Below are 10,778 nucleotides of genomic sequence, written 5' to 3' on the forward strand. Positions count from 1 at the left end.
TACTGAATACAGAATAAACTAGAGCTTAGTTAAACGCAACCCTTCCCTTTCTTCTTCGTCTTCGTCCGCTTCTTCATTTTCTTCTTCTTCGTCGATGTTTCTTTCATTCGATCATTTTTAAAAGTAATATAAATCCATATATTTTATTAATGAATAGAAACGATTACAGTCTACTACGATCGTTACTTTCCAAGGATTCTTTAAATTCCTTTTACTACTACTACTACTACTACTATTACTTCTACTACTATTGCTGCTATTAGTTGTACTATACTTTTTATCCTTCTCGATTCGACCTATTTTTATTTCTTTTCGTAGACTTTTTATCTTCGCTCAGTAAAACTCCCTCAGCAAAATCGTTCGCAAGGATTGAATCGGTCGATAAGAAGGTACTACGTCCCTACCGCTACCCTTTTCTTTCCCTTTTTTATTCATTCGTTTATTCCCTGGACTCTCGAAGTCAGATGGATTGTATATTGGAATGTTTAAGTCCCCTTGAGTATTATTTAAATGTATTTCGATCTCTCTAATGCATCTTTGTTCATACTCATTATTTAACAAAGAACAAATGTGCTAAATCTCGATCGTCGATCTCATCGATTTTTTATAACGACGACAAAAGAAAGCATCGACTTTTTACCACCTTCATCAGTCGATCTTTCTGTATAATAAATGTCGGAACATCTATTGTCGTGGACGCAACGAAATTATCAGGATATCTAGAAAAATCGAACGTTGGGACCAAAGATACGACTTATCGTGATCCACAATCCGATAAATCTATATCTTCGTCATCCTTAAAATCTTTATCTCCAATATGAATCGATAAAATAAGACTATGATTTCGAATTTTTCTTTGTTTCTTATTATTAGGGTTAATCGAGAACAAATTTACGTTTAATATTGAATCTATCGACACTTTTTGTATCCTGTTTCTACCGTGTTCGGTTCAAATAACCGATCCTTCAAGAAAAGTTATTATTTTTATAATTAAATATAGATAATAGTCAATTTATTACTGAATGAATTAATAAATACAAATACATTGTATGCACATTTTAAGAAAATCTATAAAGTTTAACAGTCATATGACAATGTTTAAGTATTGGAAAGTTGTACAAAAGTTTGAAAACGATCCATTTGACCGGCAATGGTAGATGTAGTGTTAATAGCATTTATTTGACAGTCGTTTAGTTTGTATAAAAAATGATCGTTTTTAATCGAGAAATTTCTTTTGGATTAAAAGAATATGTTATGCATTAACTATAGAACGTAGGATGTAAACGAGCAAATACCATCGTGCTTTCCCTTGCACTACACATTTAGGATCGAATAATAGCAAATGTTTACTCGAGTCGATCCCTCACCCTACTTGACAAGCTTTTTCATCCTCCTTTACGATGCCATGCGAGGACAGACGGCAAATGGATTCTCGTTTACTTGGTTCTAAGATAGATAGAGTAGATTCTTTTTTATTTTTTATTTTTTATTTTTTATTTTTTATTTTTTGACAGCTTCATCATTGGAAAACTTGGAGAAATAAATATTTTCATATAATCATATGATACAATCGAGTTTCAAGAAACAAAGAAAGAAATTTATTTTCAAATATTAATAGAACATATATATTACGAGAAAATTCGTATTCTATCTTCTTGCATGCATATCTAACATCCCAATCCTTCTTCATTCTCTCTCTTAACGAGAGAGAAAAAGATAAAGTGCATGCGCGCGCATATTGCGCTCTAGCAGTCGTGTTTTCCCGCAGAAACAAGCGGACACGCGGACTCTTTTGTTCTTTTATCAGCGTATCTCTTCTCTTCTCTCGACATTCCAGAGTACTTGTAACAACCTAATCAATCTCGTTAGCTTGACAGTTCAGGAGAGAAGTGTCTGAAGAGGAAGATACTATCTGAATAGAATTATATTTTTTTCGAGAGAAAGCGAGAGATATTCCTTGAGATAAAGAATATTACAATATTACAATGAAGTGTAGACAACATAAAAAAACAAAAATATAAAGATTGAGAGAGGGGGAGAGAGAAGAAGGTAGGGGAATCTCGAAGCTACACTTGCGTACACAGAGACGTTTACTTATTTACCTTGTCGCGTCAAGAACGATTCAAAGGTATGTCCCGAGGGTGCATATCATCATACGTTTCTCTCTCTCTTTCTCTCTCTCTCTCTCTCTCTCTCTCTCTCTCTCTACCAATCTACCTATCTATCTCTTTCTTTCTTTCTCTTTATGCATGTAAATGTATCAACGTCTGTGCGTGTCTATGCTGAGTAGAGAAAAGTGGGGAGATCCCACAGAGCCTGAATAAACCGTTCTAGCGGTCGATGGCTTACGCTTGCGCCGTGAAAGCTCTTGCGTCAAAGAGTTCCACGGTTTTCCACGTTTTCCAGGGTATTATCGTTGATACGCTACTGGTCTCTCTTAATGGCCTCGAATCGGTCGATCTACTTTACGATGAAACATGATCGTTGCACGATCGACGCACTTTTCTTTTTGTTCATTCTCATTGATTTTTCTTTCATTTTCTTTCTTTGTCGCTTAAAAGTTTTTCTCGTTGATCGTTGCAACTTCTTTTTTTCTTCTTTTCTTTCTTTTTTGTTACAATAATATATAAGGATAACAATAAAAAAAAAACAAAATATTTTTATCATAGAATACAATGGAGAATGTTTTGAGAACGTTGTCTCTCTTTTCGATGATTCGTTTCCTCTTCTGGATGAACGATTTCGGCGACACGTTGCTGCTCCGTCTTATCGTCTCGAGGTAGATCGCTATCTCGGCAGTCAGATACGCTCGTTCCTTCGGATTCTTGACTGGGCGAAGTGGTGCGCGCACGATGTTCGATTTCCGCTAGATTTATCACGATATTCGGCTGTAAGCAGAATATAAATTCTATGGACTATAGGCTGACGTTCAACCACCTAGTTGTTTGCTCAATTTTTGGACGTTTCTTTTTTTTTTCTTTTCGAGTGATCTTTCTACGAACTTTGAGATATAACAGTTTTCCGAGCTCTTTTTTTTAGTTCGTTTGGTTTGTATGAAATAGATTCGATTCAAAAGGGTACTTTTTTCCCATTAGTATCAGTCTTATTTAAAGAAATTTAATCTGAAATCATAGCATACAGTTTCCTTTAATAACGCACTGAAACGAGTTCGACGTTTCAAATGTCAGCATATTTCGAGTCGAAAATTTACATAACCGAATCACGGGAGCATACCGGCCGAGTTTCTGTCGGCTTTTTCGAGATATCAGCATCGAGGGCTTTAAATCTCGACCCGTCCAAAATAGATTGCTAAAGTTAGTTTATTCAAGGAATCGACACAATGGATAAGACGTAATCCAAAATTCCAAGTACATTCCAAGAAAAATCTTGTGCTATTGGTCGATTAAACGAAATTATTAATAAGACAAACGATAAAAGGAAGATCTGAGTTTATTGGTTCGTTGGTCAGGATAAAAGCATTTCAGGAGAATGCGTTTTGTTACGACATCACAAAATTTGCAAAACTGGGTCGAGCTCGTAAAAGAGTAAGTGTACGTTGATACAAATTTGCTTAGAAATTTGTAGAATGGAGAGAACGAGAGAAAGAGCGATATGAAGCTATTTTAGAACTGACTAATTGCTAAGTCGTTCTTTTTGCTTTGTGAGTTTCTGTAGTCCTCTAATATACACCAGACGAGATGATAAAAGAGATAAAGCGAGGAGCGTGCGAATTCGCTTTGACGAGGTTTATCGTAATTACTTTAATCATTTACTCCTCGAATGATTTAGGATGTTTCAAAATTTGTAATTTAATGCCGTAAAAAAAAAATAAATAAATAAAAAAAAAAGGCAGAAACTTTATGAGTGGAATTGAAATATACACAATTAACCGCAAGAGGCTCAGGAGTTTCTAAAAGGTTACTTCCTGTGCCTCTCTTTCTCTCTCTCCTCTCTCTCTCTCTCTCCCTCTCTCACTATATCTCTGATGCTAATCGTCCCTTTGAATCTATTTCGTTTATCAACTCTCAAGAGAGAAACTCCGTCATTTGCATAGCTCTCTACTGTCAAGAAGTCGTACTTCTTCGGATATAATCACCCGTAGAAAGTTATCCTTTAACTCGACGGATGCTCGAATGAATTTCATTACGTTGAAATTCTTTGGCCCGTTATAGAGGAGAGGATTGGAAAATGAATAGTATCGAGAAAGCAATTAACGTTGGGACTCGATGCGTTAAAACCATCGTGGTAAAAGCACCTGGAGTTGTAGGACGCTGTGCAATCTAGTCATAGGTTGTCGAGTCATGAGAGGTGTCAGCGATCTGTAAGGTGAAGCGTTCAAGAACAAATGTCCCTGAGAATCGGAACGATTTTGATGCATCGACGATCTTCCACGTCTTGGAAATTCTGCTGGGAGTACTCTTCGTCTCTGCTTTGGCAATTTGCTACGTGCCTGAAAAATATTTGATCAAAAGCAAAATATCGAAACGTGAATCGAAGTGCTGAGCACGCGTCATGGTTATATTCTCATAGAACTACGTGTAATCAGAGTAAAAAGAAAACATTGTAAAAGGTAAAATTTTATCGGATGAGTCAACTTCGAAAACAGTAAATGAAAGGAAAGCTTTCGAAGAGTTTTCGAAGAAACGAACGTGAAGAGAGTCATGCTCGAACCTGAGTGTGGGAGTAGAACATAGAGAAGTTGCTGACGATGACGGGAACCGGAAGTGCGATAGCAAGAACACCGGTCAAGGCACATAGTCCGCCTATGAACATCCCTGGAAAGGTTTTTGGCGTCATGTCGCCGTAACCGACGGTCGTCATGGTGACTAGAGCCCACCAAAGTCCTCGTGGTATACTGTCAAAGTCGTTGTTAGGATTTTCCTGAAAAGAGCAGCCTAGTGGAATTCTTGATATCGAGTAAAAGCATTCAACGCGCTCGTTTACGCAGAAAAGGAAACAGTAACAAAAGAGGAGGAGAAAGAAAAAGAAAAGAGAAACAAAAAAAAAACAAAAAAAAAAAAAAAGAAAAAAGAGAAAAAGAAAAACGAGTCTGGCATAGAAGAATGGAAGTTTATATTAGCATTTATAAACTTAACGAAGGAAACTATTTTAAGTTGTATGTATGAAACGTAAACGTAAACTAACAAAAACTGAAATGTTTTCGTATTGGTCTAGACATAGACACGACGTAATTATTTACTCGAGCATACCATTATGTGTAATACAGTAATGCACGGCTGCGTTTATAGATATAGGATGCTTTGAGCTTCGGCAAAGTGTGTCTCCCTATTCATCAGGGAAAAGAAGTTTTTCTTTTCATCGAAAACGAAACAATACGGTCTTTAATTTTAATGAAAACGATGCTTGCTATTTAACGAATTGGTTCAATGATTCGTACGTACACGTTCGCTCGAACGCAAGTGATGAAGGTACGTGATAAACGTGACCGTTCGAGCGATATCTTATAGCGTGTCGAGATAGGAGAAAAGAAAGAAAGAATACAGGCGTGTCTCCAAGGTGGGCTCTTTTTCTCACGGGCACGGTTTCCTTTCATGATTCATGTTCTTATGAATTTTTCACCGGGGGAAAAGTCAAGCTCATTTTCTTTGTCACTCCCCTTGACGTTACGAGGGAGGCCTTCATTTTAGACGGTCCGTTTGATATCTCGATCCTTTGTCCGATGTAAAGATAAAATCTTTCATCATCTTAATTAATATCCTTACCTTCGAGGAACATCATCCTTTTTCTTACGACAGAATAATAATTAAACAAATTGTTTATTTTTTCTTTTCTTTTTTTTTTTAGGTACTTACTTGAAGTCGTTCGGCGTAAAAAATGAGACTAGCGAAGAGAACTATGCCCAAAGCGAGGAAGAAAACCAACAATGCGAGCTCTTTCGCGGATGCTTTGAAAGTATGTATGAGGATTCTCAAGCCGGGTGAATGTCTGGTCAATTTAAAGAGTCGAAGTACTCGTGCTATCGAGAGGACCTCCAGATACAGGCTAGACTCTGTCAAGAATTCCGTATAGAAGCTGAACGTCGCCGCTAAATCGATCGCGTTCACCGGCGACACAGCGAATCGCTTTAGGCTTGGACTGACCTACAATAGAATTCTTTCCTTTCGTCTTCCCTCGAGATAAATTTTACGTAGGAATTTGGAGTATGGTGAATCGTTCGAAATTTCAAAGACTTCCTTTCATATCAAATTCAAATAAGATATTCAAACTTACCAAGCATCGAAGTGTTATTTCGAATGTGAACCAAGCGTTACAAGCGTGTTCGATGTAATAAAACGTTCGATGCGGTCGACCGATTTCATTCTCGTAATGCTGAGTGAATTTTACAGAGTAGTTAGAAGAAGAATCATCCGTTCTAATTTGTGATAGATTACTAGAATGGCTCTTCAAGCAAAAGCAGAGAACCGAGAGACAGATGAAGAAGATCGAAATGCAGGCGATGCACTTTGCCGACCTCGACGAATAAGGCTCGTCGAAGAGAGCCCAGATTCTCGGACGTAATCGCTGCCACTTTGTCAACGTTCCACGATTATATTCCTCCTCGTAACCAAAAAGCCGAGAAATCTCCTCGTCGCTAAGCTTTTCGCCTTCGATGTCTAATTTGTCCAATATGGCCAACGTTGCTTGAGTGTCTCTGTGAATACTGTAAGTACTCCAACAGCAAGGTTCAACCTTTAAAAAATTAACTTGACATTAATTTGACAACAGTGACATTCCGGTAGTACAATAATTCCTTGTTAGTTTAAAAAAGAAACGAAAGAATTATCAAGTTCGGAAAGTTTGAAGCTACGTGAGCAAAGACAACGCTCTTAAAAATAAGTACGTCTGATCAAATAATCCATGTTCATCTTACATCCTTTGAGAATTGTTTAGGATTGATATAGATTTCAACTTGCTAAAGTTTCTCAAACTAACCTGATTCGAATCAAGACCCCAGAAATCAAGCTCTTCTTCAAAAAGAGGACCGCAAACGTCCGTGGGATAGTGCAGCTTGCCTGTACGATAGTAATTGAGAACCTGTGCGAAGACACCGGGATGCCTGTCGTAGAAATATTCGTTCAATATCGGATCGTAATTTACCGATGCTTCGGTGAGTCGTGACAATCTCGTCGCCGGTATTTTCTTCAAGGTTGCTTTATACGTCTCGTGACGTATTCCACCGACGTTAAGTATCACCCGGTCGTTCCATCTTTCATCATCCACTTTCCTCATCCTCCCACTTGGATTTTCTTCGATCGCATGGCACGCAATTCACGATGATAAAGAAAGTTATGCGAAAGCGAGCCAGTAAGGCAAGAAAAACATTTTTGCGTCAAGATGAGGGATGACCGAGCTTTTTTCTTCCAGCGATTCTCTACCGTTCTTGAATTTCTACGAATATTTTACGCGTCGCTTTGCGTCCCTACGATTGATATTTTTAGTCTTCCAAATTTTTTATCTACCTCCGGCATTCGTTTCTCTCTTTCGAATAGGAGATTTATAATCGAACGATTTCAAATGGCTGCGAATCGTCGAGTGATTTATCGATAATGCAAAATGGCTCTTGAAACGTGCGTAATTGCCGCTTTGCTTCTCATTAATGATCTCTGCCCTCCTTCCTCTCTTCCTCTCTCTCTCTCTCTCTCTCTCTCTCTCTCTCTCTTTCTCTCTCTTGTTTTGATTCGATCATTAAATGATACGATTACAACCTATTTATCGAACGCTCGCAATAGACCGCACGATACACCTGAATTACGTTAGAAGCACGTTCGTCGACACGTGCACAATGAAAAGCACCGATTCCCTACTCGAATCCTAACACAGATAAAGCTCTACAACGAGATACAGCCACAGGTTGCTTCTTTAATCGTCCACTTGGTCCATTCGATAGCAACTTTACGTCACGATCGTTCTTTTTCGAGGATCTTAAGACGATAAAGGATAGTAGTAACGTACGTAGATTAGTACTGAGCTATTTTTCTGACGTTATTTCACTAATGCGAAAATAGCACTTTCGAAAATCTCTTGATGTCGATCACGATGTGCTTAATCCAAATCCCTGTTTTTCTTTTTCTTTTCTCTTTTCTTTTATTTTATTTCCTATACCCCTTTTGTAGACTCCCTTTCTCGTATAAACGATTTTACTTAATCACATTATTAACCAAAGCGACGGTGCATGTTAATGAGGAGAGCGAGTTTAATTACATGATCGACGGTATGATTATAACACTGGACACTGGAACGAGTATAGAAACGACGTAAACTCTTGAACACGTTATCGTTATAATACGAAATGAAACGAATTAAGTTAGAAGTTGAAAGAGAAAACGAAAGGTGTGTTCTCATTGTCAGTCACCCACGGGTAGTTAAGACTTAAGCAAATTGAAACGCCAAAAGTTTTTGCGGCGATACCGACTCGCACGAAACTGAGAATAACTTTACGTATCTACATCCCGTAGTCATAACTCACGCTATTATTACATGCTACTATGTTAAATTAACGTTTTCGGTGAGAATGAGATAATAAAAATAGGTAGATAAAATATTTCAAATGTAAAGATTGATATAAAACGTATAAATCGATTCGTTTCTTGATAATTAATAATTAAAATTACACCGTCACTTTGGTAATCGTTAAGCTTGTTCACTATGTGCTTCTAGAACTTACACTGAGACTTTTCGGTCCAAAGGTATAGTTCCGTCGGAAGGAATAAACTACGTCTCGCGGACGTGGTTAGCAGTTCTATAAATTCAAACGTGTTTATTTGTACGAACAACCACGCGTTCGCCAAATCATTCACACCATTCTCTATATTACTTCTTTCTTTTTTTTTTTCATCAAGAAAACTATTTCAACGTTATATATATTTTTTCTTCTTCTTCTTCTTCTTCTTCTTCTTCTTCGAGAGAGAGAGAGAAAGAGAGAGAGAGAGAGAGCGAGAGAGAGAGAGGGAGAGACAGTTGTTCAAAGAAGTCGTCCAACTGAAAATAGAATTTAAAAAGGAATATATTCTTTGGCTTTGTGTCTTATTTATACAGACAAGAATTTAAGTCAGCTTTAAGTTCGTTTATATTCCATCGTCTCTAAAGTTAGAAATTCGTGAGGTGTTCCTCATAAAATGATATGTATTATACATTAACGCTCTTTTTAGCGTTTCGCAAGGATGAGTGCTATTGAGACATGTATAATAGTTTAACGATAACATCTATCATGTTGTAGAAGGAAAAACGGTGTCTTCCATTGCAAATAGAATATTTTAGGATGTAAATTGAAAGATATTTGAAAATAATCTTTTCGAGATTTCATTTATTCATGAATGGAATTTTTTATTGATCGTAAATAATTTCTTTACTTTTTATCGTACGATGTTAAATGATATTACAATATACTTGGGAAATGTTAATCTTTATAACTTATCGTGGGTAAAGTAAAAAATAATGGGTACGTTAATCGTATTATCGTAAATATAATAAAGTAAATTATTAATTAATTAAGCTTCTTTCAAAGGATGTTTTATCTTATGTAGAAAGAAATGTCGATAAAGTAGTTTCCCTGAGTATTCTTAGTTGCGATCGTACAGGGTGCGCCTGTTGTATGCAACCATTGTTACTCTTACAAAAATTTTATCTCCTTTGGTAAAACGTATTAATATTCTTTCATAATTATATTTGAAAGCATTTACAAATAAGATTACCCATACATTAAATCTTCATAAGTTTTTAAAAATATTTTTTATATAATTTTTTTATTATTTAGTTAAGCCAAGACTTAAGATTTCACATAGAAAAAATGCAAAGAACTTTTTCTAGAAATTTAAAGAATTATTCAGACTATTCGGCAAAATTATTTTATGATATGCGTTATATTATAAATTCACAGACCATGAAGTATACATTTTTCAAATGAACGATAAAATAGCTATATACTTTCATCTCTCGTACCATTATCGAAGAAACTATTTATATATTATATATCGGTAGGGAAGTTATAAGTATAATTAACACAAGGTCGTATTCTCTTTAAAAAGCTCTCGTTAATTTCTAATGGATATATTTTATTTTGTTCTCTTTCTTTCTCACTCTGTAACATATTATTGTAATTCCGCATTTTATTCTAAAAAATATTATAAGATTCATTAGTTTTTCAAGAGTTGATAAAGCAGAAATCGACATGAAGGACATCATTTCATTACTTAACACGATATCATTTAATCTTCGTTCGATTTCAAATCATAAAAATCAATTGATCGGATCTCAATGATCTCTAATTATCTGGATGTATTTCTTTTTATTTAATAACAGTTACGTCGATAAAAGAGATAAGTGAAACGAGCTGAAGGGACAGAGGCGCCAAGGGCGAGTAGCGTCGCGGCGCCACCGATCTGACCCCAACAAGACTGATGACTAGCATCCTTCCACGCTCTTCATAGTAATTGCGTACACGTGTCGCAACAAACAATAATAAACTTTAGCATCGTTAGTGCACGGTAATTCTTCTTTTGCATTATTTCAAAGAACCATCATCTTTTTCTTATTCAATAAATTCAAGTTACATTTATACTTTGTCATTAACGATCATTTCTCGATCTTAACGATCAAAGTACTCATAATCGCGTTTTGAATCTGTTAAGGATCAAATCATCGAGAAAATCAAATTGTGGAAACGTGGTAATCATCTTGCGAATTATCAAGATATCCTAGAAGTTGCTCGTTTTCTTAATGCAACTTCATAAGTCTTGAGTTCGCATGGAGAAAGAGAGAGAGAGAGAGAGAGAGAGAGA

The 10,778-nt window shown here is 36.3% G+C and overlaps 1 protein-coding gene across 2 annotated transcripts; it reads right to left on the reverse strand.

The window, feature by feature from the left end:
• Nucleotides 1–2,171: 2,171 nt before the first annotated feature.
• LOC122631664 (potassium voltage-gated channel protein Shaw-like) lies at nucleotides 2,172–7,610 on the reverse strand. 2 transcript variants are annotated; one of them, XM_043817625.1, is made up of 6 exons: nucleotides 6,934–7,610; nucleotides 6,232–6,690; nucleotides 5,814–6,101; nucleotides 4,672–4,881; nucleotides 4,256–4,450; nucleotides 2,172–2,888 (listed from the first exon to the last, which is right to left on the reverse strand). In XM_043817625.1, the coding sequence occupies exons 1-6, from the start codon at nucleotides 7,228–7,230 to the stop codon at nucleotides 2,664–2,666; spliced, it is 1,674 nt and encodes a 557-aa protein (XP_043673560.1). In that variant the 5' UTR covers nucleotides 7,231–7,610; the 3' UTR covers nucleotides 2,172–2,663. The 2 variants fall into 2 exon arrangements, with proteins under 2 accessions (XP_043673560.1, XP_043673561.1); XM_043817626.1 differs by lacking the exon at nucleotides 5,814–6,101.
• Between the last annotated feature and the right edge of the window lie 3,168 nt (nucleotides 7,611–10,778).

The sequence above is a fragment of the Vespula pensylvanica genome, chromosome 9, assembly GCF_014466175.1.
Source record: "Vespula pensylvanica isolate Volc-1 chromosome 9, ASM1446617v1, whole genome shotgun sequence".
NCBI classification, from domain to species: Eukaryota; Metazoa; Arthropoda; class Insecta; order Hymenoptera; family Vespidae; genus Vespula; species Vespula pensylvanica.